Consider the following 17,512-nt stretch of genomic DNA (forward strand, 5'->3'; position numbering starts at 1 on the left):
CACAACTGTATATGATTATGAAAAAAAGGGAATATGCATCCAGACAAATGAAAAACCTACACGGAACAAATACATGAACGACTTCCCGAGGTATTTTATAAGTGGAGCACTGGTGGTCTATAACAGGGTTACAAAGTGAATAAGCACAAGGACTAACTAAAGGACCAATCCCAAGGTTCAAGGGCTCGATGACTTAACTACTACACATTAAAAAAAAATAAATAAACCCCACACACAGACACAATCTTGTATAAAATAAAGCATTTATTAGTTTCAGCACTGAGAAGCACCATTTAACTTGCTTTAAAGTTAAATTAGAAATTCCATACAGTCAACAGATGAAACCTGACCATTTAAGCACAGATGGTACTTGAAATGAAAGTGTGCCATTGAGTACACGTGGTACGTGGGCAGTGCTTGGTGCAAACAGGACAAAGAAATAATAAAGACAAATTAGACAATAAAATAGTAAACAGATGTAACAAAAGACATTGAGAGTACATGATCACAATACAAATAAAAAGGAAAAATGATTTAAAACACAGAAAACAGGGTATGTATCACATTACAAGAAACAAGAGAATAAAAGAGTAACATTTGTAATGTTAAATGCTGAACATACACTATCCTTTACAGAAAAGAAAACTTCAAGAAAATTAATTTAGCTTAAAGCAAACTCGTGCTTTGTTTCCAAGGGAAAGACAGAGGTCAGTGTTCAATCACATCAAGCATTTTCCTCCAATACTGAATGTGGGACCCAAAGTAAAAAAAAACTTCAAACGTGTGCTTTTCACTTTTTGTGCATCAAAAGGGGGTGCCAACGTAAACTACAACGAACTCCCCTTTAGAGACTTCCTCTGCATTCTACACTAATATACTAATAGTTGTGTACTACAGGCAAACATGACGCTGTCTGTACCAAACTACCTTTAGTTCACTTGGGATTACAACTCATTTTTCTAAAATTAGACTTCCTCTAGTGACTTGTGGGAAAAATAAAATGAATTCTACACTGGAACACTGACACTGTCCTTTAATCAATATAAAATGCTCTATATTTCATACAGAAAAAAAAAAAAAATTTACAATAGTGTAACCCACAAAATCATTTTGGAAAGCACCAATGTTTTGTCAAATGCAAATTACCCAAACCTGCAAAGACCAAATGAATCGAAAAATTGGTATAACCACGACTTCCATTTTCACTCTTTGGATATTGGCGTTTCCCCCATTTTAATGAAGTGGGACTCTCTAAAAAGACCAATCACAACTCAAACTAGTACAACACCCACTTACTCTGCCTATTAAATCCAAATATATTATGAATTTGTACAAAGTGCATACCAAAAAAAAAAAAAAAAATTACACAGAAGTTTGGCCCAAAACAGAAAACCAGCTACATTTCAAAGGCAACTCTTCAACAAAAACCTTCCACTTTTTTTTTTTTACCCTTTGGCTAAATCCAGTTACTGACGTGTAAACAAATCTGCTCAACGAGAGGTCCTTTCTTCTGGCTAAATTAGTTTCAGCCCTTATACTAAAATAAACTCGGCTCATCATTTAGCGTGCTTGAACACAGAAACTCAAGTGTTTTATTAATGGACCGATGCCAAAGGTGGCTGGAGGAATAAAAATCAGCAGAACACCTTCATTGACGTGGGCCATCTTGTAATGTACCTAGTTACAGTGATGTCAAGTGAATGCTGTAAAAACAACATCAGGTGTCGTGATAAATAATTCCAATCCAGCTGTAGGAATGTGGCCAACATCAGAAAACTTAACACAAGTAAACATTCTAGCAACCTCCCTCCCTTTCTAAACATAAAAAGTTACACACTTTAGGTCACTTGTTTAGCTCTCCTCTGGACATTACCAACGGGCATAGTTTAACTGTACATTTGTGAAATCTTTGCTTTATCCTATCAACCAAATACAGGACAAGTTATATGCTTCTTTAAATCCAAACAATAAAAATTAAAGGTGAAGAGAAAGGGTGCTTCTGTATTTACAATCAGGAGAGTTAAACAAGCGTTTATAATCTGCAAGAAAAAAAAAAAAAGGACAGACAAGTGACATGGCTCTTGCAGTACTGCCAATGAACGGTCCTCAACATGCCTTTCTTGATAGTTCCAATCTAGGAGTTAACGAAAGCAGGAAGGGTAGACCAGGAGTGATCCATTCTCATTTTAAGAGAAAAATGTTTAAGCTGCTGACTAGCAGTCCAACCTTTGAACAAGGAAAGGCCATTACAAAAAAAATCCTCATTGAGGTATAAAAAGGCCTGCATTCCCGAATGACGGGAACAGGCCTCAGTGATCTACTGAATGACAGTATTTAAAGGTTTTCTCCCAAATTTGAGTGTGGTGAAGGATCACCAACACGCAAAGTGCCCTGTTGCTACTTTATCAACGTACCGTCTGCTTATTCACAGAACTCTGCCAGCCAAAATTTGATGACATTGTTTCCCTACCCTTTAGTTGTAAATTAAAGAGACAAAGATCTTGGCATGGGCCAGACCATGCCAGGCAGATGACAAGCATGGACAAGAGATTAGGGATTACTTCAGAAATGTCCCAGACAAAATGCCATAAAAAATGACATGAGAATAATGCCAACATTACTCTCCCAGCACTCTTTGCCCTGGTCATTCCAAAAGTATCACATGTTACGATTCTGAAACCAGCAAGAACTTAACCATTAAAAGGTGGATGACTAATAGCTGCCAAAAACTTTTGGTTCCTTGCAAAAGGTTCCATCATTTTCCATACTAATTTCATGACTTGACTTCTTGTTATTTCTAAGATGTAAACTGCTGGAATGATGCCATCTACGATGAGTAAAGGTTAAACGGTGTGTATCCCAGTACAAACTCTCCAACTCCAACAAAGTAAACAACTTGTGCAATACCAAACAGTGGAGCAATGACTAGGGCTCGGCAGCTTGCTCCCTTCAAAAATGCAGAAGGACCTTCTTTATGCCAGATTTTCCTAAAATGAAATAAAAAAGGAGAACATTACACACACAGCCTAATAGGTGGACCAATTTACTATATATATAAAAATCTAAAGCTTAAGATTCATCCACCCAGTGGAGGACAGTGTCTACATTTGCTGTACTGGGGTATAAGTTGGGAATCAATCCAGAAGGGGCACCAATAAAACTGGGCACATTCCTTAATACAGATTCAGTGTAGAGCTCAGAGTTAACTAACATAAATCTTGATTGCAGAAGAAAAACTAGAAAACACTCAGGGAAGGAAAAAAAAAAAAAACGCCACACCACACAACACTAGATTCTTCAGAGGGCGAGGGTGGGTCTGAAGCAAACACGCATTTCCACCTGGTGCTCTGGAGCTAGCAGATCTAACCATTGATAAGGCTATGCAAATTAACCCTACTCTTCTAAACCTACATATACTTTACATTGTTACATTCAAAAACACAGCAACTTGCTTTACAAACACTAAAAAAAAAAAAAGAAAAACAGTTACCTGACACAATCAATTATTCCATTGTAGGTTTCTTCATTGGCTCCTTTCTGAAGGGACTGCAATCTGGTCTTGATCACTGTAATAAACAGTATTATTCATTTATGAAATTTTGCTAAAAAAAATGAAAGCCAGTCAAAGTGCTTTACATTGATAGCTGAAGAGAGCAAAAAAAAAAAATCAAGAGGGCAGTTATTTATAAATGATTAAGACAGTAGAAATAAGAATAACCATTTTAAAAATTAGGCAAAAAAAAACCATTAAAATGCTTGGTTTACATTCACCTCTCTCAAATTTAACTTTCTGCACAAAAAAATATTCCTCTAATTCTGCTTGCATATGTCATCAAAAGTTAAGCTTCATTTTTTTTTTTTTTTTTTTAAATAAAAACTGGCCCACTACATAAATATTTAGTCAACATGACGCAAAAATAAGTACAATATTAAAGACAGCTCAATTGACTATCCACACCTTTATATTAAAATTTAATTTCTAAACAGCAGCATTGTATCATGTACATTGGTCCCTGCTGCAGTTTTAGTAGGGCTTGTCAGAATGAACTCCACTAGGGGCAACCATATATCACTGACAGACAGGCAGCCACCACTAAATGCATATATGGGAATCCTTCAGTAGCTTAAATTCTATTGGCTAAGCTTTCGTTCTGGCACACAAACATTACTGCAGTTTTAAGAGTTGTAATTTGAGTTCTGATAAACTGAAATATTGAAGATTACACAGAGTTCCAACTATCAGGTCAAGAAAATATGTAGAAATATGTAAAACTAAAATAAAAATAAAAAAAGCTTTACTATATTGAAAATAGGTCAAGTAAAATGGCTCTGTTCCTATATACTTACCATCACAAGGGTTGACTGCAACAGCAGCTGTAGACCCAGCAATACAGCCTGCAAGGAATGAATGGTAAAATGGAGCATTCTCTTCAGGTGACGGCTGCCCCAGTCGGTTAATATGTGCAAAGAGTGGGAAGTAAACCACAGAGAATGGCACATCTCTGCAGAGAGAAATGGCAACAGTGAAACCAACAAATAATTCAAATGGGAGTGTACTTGAGGTTATAACCCCTCTTTCAAGAAGGGATCACAGAGTCCATTTAAAGATTTTTTTTTAATGTTCTATTAAAATAAAGCTAAACTGACCTTAGAAGTGTGGCTCCTAGGCCTTTATAAAGGCCACGAACCCCTTGAGTGCGCAGCAACTCTTGAGCTATTTCTGTGGCAGATAATTTCCTAGTGATGGTAACTGGACTTACATTGTATGATCTACAATGTACTGCAGTGGCAGCTGCTAGTTTTGTGCAGGGAATCATTGTTGCTTTCACTCTCTGCTGGGCAGCTGAAAAACAGAGAAAGGAGGAAAAAAAAAGTAGATGAAAAGAACAGCCCTTGCATTTCCAATATTTGACAAATCTTGCAGAATGATTAGTACAGATGGTTCAGTGAAATACAATTAACTACTGAAAAGGTATTTTAAAATGCACACTCTCAACTAACAAAAATCCCTGGAAGGGAAGACAGACCCAGTTAACACTGCACACTTACCAAGTCGCCCAGCATCCTGAAGCTGAATCTTCAGCATTTCCATTGGAGTAGTTATAATCACTTGACATGTCCCTGCACCACAGCCTGCCAACATCTCTTTAAAGACATTAAGTCCCTTCCTGTAATACAATTAAGAAAAATTGTTATATTATACTTGTACATTAATGGATGCCATTACCATTGTCTAATAAAGTATTACAAGATTATGATTAGTCACTACATTTGCATTCATATTCACTAGTTGTGCAGACACTCACCCATCCTTGCTGAGATGGAAACGAAAGAAGTCATTAGCAGCAAGTTTTATAGCCTTCTCAGGAGTGACAAGGGTCAAGTTAACTGCAGCACCTAAAATGCAAAAACAAGGCATTCAGACACAGACAATCTATGGTGTGAAAAATAAGACTATTCATAAGTTACCATAATAATGAAAAAGCCAGAATCCCCACAGCTGGTATCTATTAGGTAATACTTAGTCAACTTAATGTGTGTAAAAACAAACATGAGTTTACTATAACAAAAGAAAAAAGAAAATCATGTTTTCAAGTAATTTTTTTTTCTTTCTTAGGAAATATATGAAATATGTTTAAATAGTAAAATTACTGAAACAAAAAACCTACCCTCATTGAAAATTTAAGCAGTTGCTTGCAACAGAACTGCTACAGGTCTAAGTTCAATTACAACTGGGGGATTCTGTTCAGTAACTATTTTTTAAAAAATCCAAAATAAATTACAAGTGAACAATTCTATACAATGAAAGAAGAAATGGAGACATAGATTCAAAAGAGACAAAGCTGAAAGGAACAGGAATGTGTCAGACAGTAAAGGGTTAGTCTTTTGTGATTCATTTGTCCAGTTAAATGCATAAGACAGCTGGCCTTAAATAAGGCAAGCTTTTGTTTTTATTTCAATACCTTAAATAGCTACAATTTCAAAATGTACTGTCAATTCAGTTAAGATGGACTTTAAACTTTACTGTGGCATTTTAAGGTTTTAGTCACCAAAGGTATTCCAAGGTATTACTTAATTATGCATTCTGATTTGACAGAGCATAAAAAGAGTCAGAAGATCATGCTTGACATCAGCAATATATCAGAATTTAATACTTCAGTATAGTCTATTAATTCAGAAACTGAATTTTCATATACTCCCAAAAAAAAAAAAAAAATGCCAATAAAGTCCAAGAATAATTTAGGAGGAGGAGGTAGTTAGGAGCACACGCTGATACAGCGCATCGCCGCACCCACCACATGACAAATCAACTCAGGATCTCAGATTAGAACCAGAGTGCAGCGGGTGACACCTCAGCACCACACTAGTTCAGATATAACAGGTGTCAAATTGTAGAGAGGGAGAGAGACAGAGAGGGTTGGGGGATGGGGTTAAGACAGAAACACACAAACAGTGGCAGAATTAAGGCATTTAAAAAAAAATTAAAGAAAAAAAAAAGATCCAACAACAAGCAATATATAGTGAGAATGAAGTGACAAATGAAAGACACTTATTGTGAGTGAGATCAAGAAAGAAAAATGAATGACCCTGGCTAAAAAAAGAGTAGTAAGGAATTTAAAGCAAATTATACAAGTTAAGAAAATTGAGCCTAGTTACAATGGTGAGAGGTACTGTAAGAACCATTTAATGATTTGCCTCCAGCGTGGCTGGGCCACATCGGCTAGCCCTCAAAATCCACGGGGAACGTCTGCAATATGAAAAACACAGATGCAGCAAAAAACAGCATTCCTGTAGTTACAGCACTGGACACGGATATAGACACTGGACTTTCTTGCATCAATCTAAAAGCGCTCTAACACATAAATTAAAATTACAGGTCAGAACATATGTAAAGTTTGCATTCCAAGGAGATCAGCAGCAAAGTGTGCTGCTTAAAGACAAAATGGAAGGCAGTTATTTCACTCAAAATTCGGCATACAAGGATCTCCTCAGAAAACACACTTTACCATCTTTTTGCAATAATGTCCAGTTTTTATTTTCCATCTTAAATATACCCTTACTAACATCTGACAGGAACAACTTTAATAAATGATCACCTCTCCTTCTCTCATTTGTTTTAATATGTTAAAAAAAAAATCATGCACAAAAGATATTAAGGAAAAATGTATCTGTGGTTGTTTTACATTTACAAAACTTTCCACATTTGGCTTAGTTTATTATTATATTACTTACAGCTAATACTAAAAATATGGCCTTGGTATCAGTATTAAGAAAAAGTGATTTTCAGAATGAGAATGTCCGACATTATTCCTACTTGTACTAGCTAGTAATATTATGCAAAAAGTTTAGTCAATGTTTGAAGCAATTATTTCAAATAATGTAATCACTACAGTGAATGGTTTGTTAGCAAATGAAGCCATAGCAAGCAATCACTGATCACAATATTATGGAGAGAAGCCAATTTAACTTGAGCCTCTGCATTATACAACTGTCTCTAGTCTCCTTCATATTGTATACAACAGCTACTCTTGGCTCAAAAATCTTTGTCTACTTGGTTCAAGTGCTTAAATAAGCATCTTTTTTCCTTACCTCTATACATTCCAAAATAACCATCAGATCGCACCGTCTTGACTAAGCAGTCCATCCTGAAAGACAAATTTAAAACTGTCAGCACGTTCAATGAATTTAAAACTCTCCAAACTTAAAATGCCTTATTTTGCTTTGAGAAGGCAGACACCAACACAGTCCTCCACCCACCACCCCCCAAAACTGAAAATCAAGTGTTCATACAATTGTTGAAAACACACATGGCCAATTATCAAAAGGCTGCATACACATTTTAAAAGTGCTGCATTACACATCAACAAAGGGCAACACCATCACAATCCTAAGTAACATTGTTAATAGAAATTCCACACAGCTTAGTCACAACAGCATGTGACAGAGGGATCATCATTCTGATTCACAAACCAAAAAAAACAGAGGCAGGGACCTGAACAGAACTCAAAATAAACAAGCCAAATTTATCACACTGTTTTGGTAACAACTCCTTCCACAACATTACATAAGCAAACAGCAGCTATTCTACAAATTAAGTGAAAGAAGTAGCACACCTTTATGAGAAGGTGATGTAAAATGTGAGAATAGGCAGCAGAATATAAAAACGCCAAATTTGGAATTTGATACTTAAATACTATGGATTTTGGTTATATTTAAAAAAGCTTTTGTCCCAATTTAATAATAACAGAACCTCTAGTGAAGCAATGTTAATAATGCACAATAGTCTCTAGCTGCTGCAATTTAAAAATGTAATTCTTGAAAGTGCCAAGATATAAAATGTTTTGAAATGCTAATGTCAGATACAATATACTCAAGTTCACATACATGCTCTTGTAGAGCTGCTGGCCCGCCCTCTGGTTCTGCAGTCTGGTTTTTGCCAAATCAATAGGGAACACGCAAGTTACTCCCACAATTCCAGCAAAACCTCCATTGATAAGCTTAGCTGGAAGGCTGCAAAAAAGAAAAATTTTTTACACAAAGGCAAATCACATAAGAAATTGCATTAATTCAAACCTCTCTGCATGAAAAACTCAGTTTGCATGTACTGCTTTTCCCATGAAGGTGAAGAACAGCATGGGAAGGTTACATTCATGGTTTTAAGGGGAGCAATGGGATTTCAGCCAGAGACCCTGTAATTTCAACCCTAATTCTTATTAGTGTACAATTACTTACCACCTCCATAAAACTAATTTTAAAATCTCCAATTGTTGCTCATGAAAAGGATCAACTTTTAAAGTAGAAAATGTATTTTAAATTCAAATTACTTTTTAAAAACTTCATGATTTTAACTTACGTTTCTAGTTTAATGAAGTAAAAAAAAATATTTTGGTTGAATTTAAACTGCCAGCAATGCAACAATGTCACTCTAAGTAGCTAGAAGTCCCCATGTATTCAATATCCTAAAAACCAGGATATACTTTTAAAGGTTAAAATGCTATTTTTTAAGGGCAAAAACCCATTGCCACAATGATTCGTAAAAAAGAAAAAGTCTCCCTATATTCTCGTCACATTCACTTGCTCCCTTTAGAAGTAGTTCTACCATGCTGACATGGTAGGTAAAATAAAGGGTTACACATACTTTTATTTAATGCCACATGTTGCTTATCATCAGTTCAAATTTCCAACCTGATTAATGCAATAATACAATCTCTTGAATGGAGAAGTTTGGCAAGGTGATGCATACTGCATCGCCAGGAATACACACCTGCATTCACTGAAAATAGGCCATTTTTTTCTCTTTACACAAAAAACTATTAATCTTATCAATGTTAATAAGAGTAAAATGCTGCAAACTCTAAATTTGGCAAAAAAAAGTGCAGGCAATTTTTGAGATTCTGGTACAAATTCTCCCCCCCTGAGAGAATACTCTCTGGCTGAAGTAGAGAAAGACTGCTGATTCCAACTGTAATTAGAGCTCCAGGGTCTACCATGATCAGCTGCTAAGGGAAGATTTGATCCCTCTGGTGGGGGAGCAGAAAATGTAGACATGATGGAAATTAATTAGCTGTGCAGACTAGATAAAGACAGGCATCTGTTTCAAAAATAAAAATATGAAAAACACCCTATGCCAAGTTCATAGCAATTCGATTATTGCTATGCACTCAACAGAGTGTGCGCTGTGTATTGAACAGTTCTCTTTAAACTTTACATACTTAAAAATTATGCCAAGCCCTTCTGAATACTGCTCACATTAAATGCATAACATGAAAATATTGCCAAGATGTTTTGCTAATAATTTATGTAAAACAAAAATCAAAAGATGGGAAAAGAATTAAAATGCAATATTATTAAACGGCCTTTTTAAAATATGCTTTATTACGATTTCAATGAGTTTCAAAGTTTTTATGTTTAGAATTACAGACCTAAAAAGCAAAATATTATGAAGTCGCATATATTACCTGGATCCTTCAAACAAATACAAGCAGTAAAAGTAAATGTTTCAATTGGGTAAAGAGGAGCTTAAAACACTAACCTGATTTGCTGATTTGCCATCTTTTCTTTTTTTTTTCTTAATTTCTTTTCAAGTTTCACAAAAAGCAATGGATCCGATTTTTTTAAATAAATATTTTAAAAAGACAATAATAATAATAAAAAATCTTCTGAAATGCTTTGGTCACTGGTGTTGGAGAGTTGCCTGTGGAGTGCAGCCGTTGGGCGATGTTGAGTCCCAAGAAGTCTCTGTGGAAATGACAGAAGGGGAGGAGAGACACATGAATTTATCAACAGGTCAGCTCCGCCCACCTCCTAGGATAAATTTAGTTGCATCAATACAAACCCCACCCCCATTTAGCCAAGTTATGGGTGCATAATTTAAACTGAGCACAATTTCATCAGATTTGGTACACATGAAAATATTCAATAAACCAGCAATAAGATTTTCTGTAAATCAAATGCAATGTTTCAAGCAAAATAAATTACAGGGGATCTTTAAAAACAGAAAAGGGGATTCAAAAACTTGAGAACCAAAGGGTGTATTGTTAATTTCAAGAATCATGCTCGTTAAGGACTAAAGAATGTGTGAGCTGAGCAACACTAACACAACTCATGTGACTTGAACCTCGTAGCCCTAGAGATATGTTGCTATTTGATAACATTCACAGGTTATTTTAAGCTCTCAAGTTATAACTGGATTACATAGTTGCTGATTTTAGCTAACCCAGTCACTCCAAACCCCGTTTTTAGGATGCAATTTAAAAGGTTTTGGCACGATTCACTCGGGTCTGTAATTTTTAGTACAAACCATCAAATGGGTAAAGGGAAGTTATTGCCAGGCAGATGATTAAAAAAAAATAAAATGAAAACTTCTTGAATAACACACATTAATCAATCGTGTTCATTTAGTAACAAAGGCTGCCTTTAAACCTCTTTAGTAAGTTAATATGTACCTAGTGGAAACATTGGCAGTAACTTGTGATGGAACTGTTTGCCTGTAAGCTTTAGGCTATTCAAATTTCTGAAAGAATTTGTTAGAACAATATTACTGATGCCTTTATTGATACTTTGTAATATTCTAAATGTTAAATTACAAAGACTACAAAAGGTATTCAAATAGGAGAGAGTCAAACAATGCTGAACATGATTAAAAAAAAAAAAAAACTCCCTCTTTTTTTGTGATGTGGCACTACAAAAGATTCTAAACGTTTCCAGAGAACTCTAGAACTCATCCTCCCACTCTCATCCACCAATCAGCGTCTAGCTTTTAGGGCGAGGATTACATCAGCCTTTCAAGAAGCTTTTACCCCAAAAAACTCCTTTCTGACTTTAAAATCTTCACGGGTTTTGTAACAGTTCTAATGTCAAGAATACATTCTATATAAAACGTATTTTACAATGCTGTTTCTTTTCTTTAAAGCTGATACTGGCAATTTGTTTATTTTTCTGCACAGACATAAAAACTTAGTAGAGGTTTACTTTCTTAAAGTGGATGTTTACAAACAAGGATGTAAAAAAATAACTATTGTACTTTGAAAACTTGATTCTTTAGATTTTATCCTTCCAAACATAAAAAACAGGCGCATCCAGAAAAAGTGTCTACATTATTTCTCCGCTGGTATTCTACAAAATTCAAAGTACACAGCTAATGTTTTTCGCCCAAAATGTACATATATACCAATCCGATCGTTTTTCTGCGTTCCGTCATTTAAGGAAAATGTTTTCATTTACGTTTTCTTGCTGGGCTGAAAGCTTTATTCAAGGCGTTCTACAACAGCTGAAATACAATTAAATATTTTTGTTTTTCCCACCCAATTAGCGCCCAGGCAGGTAAGGTGACCTGCTCATGGCCTCGCAGTTGTCAGTAGCGGCGTTTGAACCCACAGCCTTAGGGTTTAAAGTCCAAAACCATAACAACTACGCCACCCTGGCGACTCCCGTATTACACCGCTACTGGGCTGCATACACGAACCAAATTCTGCTTCAATATCCACTCGATGAGATTTCGCCTACTGCAATAAACAGGCGTAATCAATGTGAATACAGTTGCAATAAAATGACATGAAAAGACCGATTGTTCCAGGAAGCAAAAAAGCGCCATTTTCAAGTCAATATCCGTTAATATTGAAAAGCGGTACAAGTTCAGTTACTTCCTTTATAAGATGACATTCTCTTCCATTTTACAACTACACGGATATGTACACACATGTAAAACCAGGCAATAAATATACACAAAGATAACAGAGGTAAAGGAGTCTACTTTTTTAAAGATACAAATTCCATTTATAAACCTAATCAACAAACGTATTAGACGCACGGAACCTACAATCAAAAGGGCCCCAGACTAATAGACGGTTATTTCACAATTCGGCAAATCAACTATTTCGCTTCAATCCTTAGTTCGGCTAATTTTTTTTAATTATGTTTATAAACTAGCAGCCATTTTTGAGAATACATCATTTAATGGTGCATATTTTTTGCAAAAAAAAATTCAAGTTTATAGAAGCTATTTGACATGATTTTAGTTTGTGAAAATTAACTGAAAAAGAAAAAAAAAACAGCCTCGTGTTACAAGTATTTTCAGCAACACGTCAATTACCACTACGATTAAACTTACCTTTATATAAATATGAAAATATATAGATAGATAGATGATTTCAACTTGGGGCTTGCTGCTCTTCACCGACACCTCCGAGTAACAGAGTTCAATTGACCAGATTCTGGAATTTTCCACTCAACTTGCTTAACAGTGGGTGGAGTATAGCAGAAAGCACCACCCATTTTCTGTAGGTTGAATCTCATTGATCGCGTTAGAGCTTCTCAATTTCTATTGGCTAAGAACTTGTGATAGGCAGTCCTACCCTCCCCTGTACTAGACACTAAGGAGCGAGACTGAGTGACGCGCCCATCGCCCTTTGCAGGACTCGACTGGCCCTTGCGGAAGGTCTGAGACCGACTTGAACTTTCCGAAGTCCATTGCCTTGACCAGCTTTTTAAAATTTTCCCAAATCAATAAATTTTATATGTATTCATTTTAATTCAAATGCATGTTTGCAGTTTTTTTAAACGTATCATTTAAAAGCGCAGTAAATGTTTATAGCTGTTTTATATCGAGTTTCTTTTCCTTAGAACTTATGAAATTTGTTAATAGAAAATTAGATAATAGTAATTATAAGGTTTATAGGGTGACATGATCAGTGTACCCTGAAATTCTTTCATCACAGAATGGTAAAAATGAATATGTGTGTCCACTTCAGTGGTGTCTTTGAATGGACTTTTATCTATATGGGCCAAAATATGGGTGGCATATAATGAACCCAGCACCGGAACTCAAATGGCTTAGTATTCTGTTACTGATTGCACAAAATTGTATACCAAAGTCACTTAGGCTGAAGTGCGGATATATCCTGCACAGGAAAAAATATTTTGACATTCGTTTAATACATTATTGGTTTTAAGTGTGACATTTTCTTTAAAGTCTGGTCTTCAAATCCTGCTACTGACACTATGTGACCATGAACAAGTCACTTCACCTTCCTGTGCTCCAGTTGGAAAAGAAATGTAACCAATTGCATCTCAATGTAAATTGATTTGCATCAGAGTGTTAGCCAAATAAGTAAATGAATAATTCTGTCATGCGTGGCACAGTGGTAGCGCTGCTGCCTTGCAGTAAGGAGACCTGAGTTGACTTCCCGGGTCCTCCTGGCGTGGACCTTGCATGTTCTCTGCGTGGGTTTCCTCCGGGTGCTCCAGTTTTCTCCCACAGTCCAAAGACATGCAGGTTAGGTGCATTGGTGATTCTAAATTGTCCCTCGTGTGTGTATGTTTGTGTTTGTGCCCTGTGGTGGGCTGGTTCCCTGCCGTGGATTTGTTCCTGCCTTGCGTGCTGGGATTGGCTCCAGCAGACCCCCGTGACACTGTGTTAGGATATAGCAGGTTGGATAATGGACGGGTAGATGGATAATTCTGTCATTATTTAAATTTTTGCTTTGAGGCTTAGATAAATGTTATCTAGTTTTTTGCTCACTCCAAGCACACTTGCCAATGTGTACCCACAGTGTACTAACCCATATGGGCCTCATATGATCCTTGGTTGCAGAATTTCATGGGTCTCATATCAGCCACCCATATTTTAGACCCATATAAAACACATTTGGTGTCCATATGGGCTTTTTTTTTTTTGAGACGTGGGTGTAGAAAGATAAAACATATGCAGATAATTATCAAATGATCAGTTTTGATTTGACTAGCAAATTTATTTTCAGGCATTCACATTTAGGTAGCTTCTGTACATATACAGATGAACACAGTTCACAGATGAAATACATTGTATTTTGTCAGAATCAGAGCACAAGGTAATTCATTTGCTTAGTGACTCATACTCAAGTGTGACCTTGTAGCAACAATGCCTGCTTCCGACATGCAGGCCACACTTCCTGTTTTATTTAAAATTTCTTTTTCTTTGCCCCTCAGCTGACTAACACGGAAGTGTTTACAAAGAGATACGTAAGCATTCAGGAATCTGTTTTACACTTCGTAATTTTTTTTTTCATTAAAGCAGTTTAACCATTTTAATATTATTCAGCAGAAACTGATGAATAAACTAAATTGGTCAATTTAGGGAATATATGTGGTGCAATGAACACAATGCTATTACGAATGTGATTGTTATATTAAAGACACCAAAGATTTTTTCAACTTGATTTTACTATAAAAATAAATGGTCTTTAGTGGTAGTAGCTGAGTCCCAAATCCCAGACAACTAAACTAGAGACAATCCCAAGTTCAGATAAACTATTTTTGAATTAATCAGATACCTCCTTACAGGTTTCTTCATTGATTAGGAAACAAGCATAAATCTTTTCCTTTTCTGTCCTCCACTACTTACCAGGCGAGTGTTATCCTTCTCATCCCCTGACCCCAACTGCCTGCGTAAGGTGGAGGTCTCCCTTTTAAAGCTAACGTAGGAGTACTTCCATTGCCAAAACATTATTTCCTGAAAGCATTTCCAGGTCAGGCAGAACCACCATGGAATAAGGTATTCACCTCTTACCTCTCAACCCCCAGAGCCCAACAGGGCGACCCTATGGAACCACAATCCCCATGCTGCCCTGTGAGCTTCCACGCAGAAGCTCGTCAAAAGGGATGCTGCCACCCAGTGTACTGGGAGTCAACTTGAGCATGGGAGCCAGTCTCCCATTGTCCCAACCAGGAAATTGAACTACTAACCATTCTAGTCAGGATGCCTCTCCATTCGGGTAATTCATCCACTATGCTGGCCTCTCATCTGGGTAAGCAAAATTTCCCTCCATGGCTGCTGGGACGCTAGTCCCAGTCTACCACCTACCACCACGCTACTCCATGCCAGCTTCCTGGCTGAGACAGAGAGTGACACCCCCCCATTTTATCAGGGTCCATCCCAGCTGGGATGGCAGTCCATCCATGACACCATAAAATGTTCCTTTCTGTATTATCGTTGGAGTACTGTTGCTTGTTACATAATTTAAATCACTCTGTTGAACATTATTTTCATCTAATTTTCATATACTTTTTTAGTTTAAAGACACCTGTGGAAATGCAAACTTGATGATCTGCTTAAAGTTGGCAAGATATAACTTTATTGGAATCATTTTCTTTTACCAAAATCATATGTCCCTAATTCCTGGAAGAACTGCTTTAATAAATTTGCTATAAGATTCTCATATTATATTAATCTGCTGCACTTTTTAAAAAGAAACGTTTGTAAGGGTAAGTCAATCAATATTTACACTTTTCTGATAATTTTTCTAGGGCTGGCGGTACAGTTTTCTCCGTGAACATGTGGCAACATAGTGGGTCTATGGTCATAGTGGTGAAGTTTCATCAGACCTCCAATTCTGGCAGACAATTTTTTTCACTAATTTTTAGTCTCTGGCTTTATTTTTATAGTTTAGTGAGTTGGGGCAGTCGCAGCATCAGTCATGTATTTTGACATCCCTAGTAATTCAGTCCAGCCAGTTTGTCAAAACAGTTTTGATTTTATCTTAAGTCGTAGGGGTGGACTCTGTGTGCATGAGAGATTACAACCAATGAGTTCTCATCCAGAAGTACAATGCATATGATAAATAGATAGATAGATACTTTATTAATCCCAAGGGAAAATTTACATACTCCAGCAGCATACTGACACAAAAACAATATTAAATTAAAGAGTGATAACAATGCAGGTAAAACAGACAATAACTTTGTATAATGTTAATGCCTATTCATCAATGAGGAATTAAGAACACAGGTATTTTAACTTGTCTTACTCATGTTTTATGTGTCATGATTGGTTGAAAAAAAGAAACAAAAGGGCAGAGATTGCGGCTGAATTCAACCTTCTTGTTAACCTCTCACACACGTAGCGGCATATCACAGACTGTCAGGAAGGAAATGCGAAACTATGTTGGGATGTCATCTGTTCATCATTCCCTGTGATTTTTAGTCATGTAATCTGATGTCCTCAGGTGACTATATCATTAACTATAGTCATCAAGTTTGCCATACCCTCTGGCTCTATCATTGTCGGGCAACGGCACACTGGTGCGCCGTAGAATTTTCTAGGAGCGCCGCGAAAACTTTTATAAAATATATAAAATTGCTGGTGTTTTTGAACTTTTGGTTGATTAAAAAGAAAATGTTTTAAAAAATATAGTTTATGTTGGAAAAACAGATAACGGTTAATCAAATCTATACTAATAAAAGGCAAAGCCCTCGCTGACTCACTCATCGCTAATTCTCTAACTTCCCATGTAGATAGAAGGCTGAAATTTGGCAGGCTCATTCCTTACAGGTTACTTACAAAAGTTAAGCAGGTTTCATTTTGAAATTCTACGCGTAATGGTCATAATTAAATCCTACTTACGTACATATATACGTCCATAGCCTGCAGCTCAGTCGCCGCGTGAGGTGGCGTTACGTCCCCCATCCCCACGTCTCCCACATAGTTGGCTGCCTGCCTATATTGCGTCCCCCATCCCCACGCCTCCCACGTATTTGGCCTGCCCATATAATGCCGTCCGTCGCTCCGGTCTCTTCATTCCCTTCCTTACTTCACCACGGTATTCATGTCTCCCTGCTGATAATTGCAGCCTTTTTATTTAATCCACGGCTTCTCCGCTGTTTTATTGTTCATTTATTATGATTATAGTTATTGTGTAGGTATTTTAGACTTAGTTTACTGTTCAGGTACCCATTTCCTTTACCGTTCCAACTGTACCCCCATTAACATGTCTATCGAGATGATCACCATTGATCAAAGAACTGTCTCTTACCAAAACTCAAACCGATTATGACAGCAGCAATCCAAGCTGTGAGAAAACAGTAAAAGGGAGGCGTGTCCGACGTCGTGGTACATTGTCTGATGCAGCTAGACGGAAACAACTTTGTGATGCTGCCGGCAAATACTTGCAGAAAAATCCACAAGTTAATAGACACGCTGTCGCTAAATACTCGCAGGCAAATCCACAAGTTCATAGACACGCTGTCGCTAAATACT

General features: G+C 36.7%; 1 protein-coding gene across 1 annotated transcript; it reads right to left on the reverse strand.

Annotated features, from left to right (window-relative positions):
• Positions 1 to 246: 246 nt before the first annotated feature.
• slc25a55a (solute carrier family 25 member 55a) lies at positions 247 to 12,718 on the reverse strand. Its single transcript, XM_039749346.1, has 10 exons — positions 12,611 to 12,718; positions 10,034 to 10,239; positions 8,386 to 8,511; positions 7,591 to 7,646; positions 5,307 to 5,397; positions 5,050 to 5,168; positions 4,648 to 4,843; positions 4,348 to 4,502; positions 3,491 to 3,566; positions 247 to 2,987 (listed from the first exon to the last, which is right to left on the reverse strand). Exons 2-10 carry the CDS (start codon positions 10,051 to 10,053, stop codon positions 2,828 to 2,830), a joined length of 999 nt encoding a protein of 332 aa, XP_039605280.1. The 5' UTR covers positions 10,054 to 10,239; positions 12,611 to 12,718; the 3' UTR covers positions 247 to 2,827.
• Between the last annotated feature and the right edge of the window lie 4,794 nt (positions 12,719 to 17,512).

This window comes from Polypterus senegalus, chromosome 3, assembly GCF_016835505.1.
Source record: "Polypterus senegalus isolate Bchr_013 chromosome 3, ASM1683550v1, whole genome shotgun sequence".
NCBI lineage: Eukaryota > Metazoa > Chordata > Cladistia > Polypteriformes > Polypteridae > Polypterus > Polypterus senegalus.

Bases quoted from the DNA above. Each gene is read 5' to 3' on its own strand.
- slc25a55a (XM_039749346.1), bottom strand. From the start codon at position 10,053: ATGGCAAATCAGCAAATCAG. The intron at 7,647-8,385 runs GTATGTGAACTT...TTTGTCTTTCAG, and splicing joins CAGCAGCTCTACAAGAGCAT to GATGGACTGCTTAGTCAAGA. The intron at 5,169-5,306 runs GTGAGTGTCTGC...ATTGTATTACAG, and splicing joins TTCCATCTCAGCAAGGATGG to GAAGGGACTTAATGTCTTTA.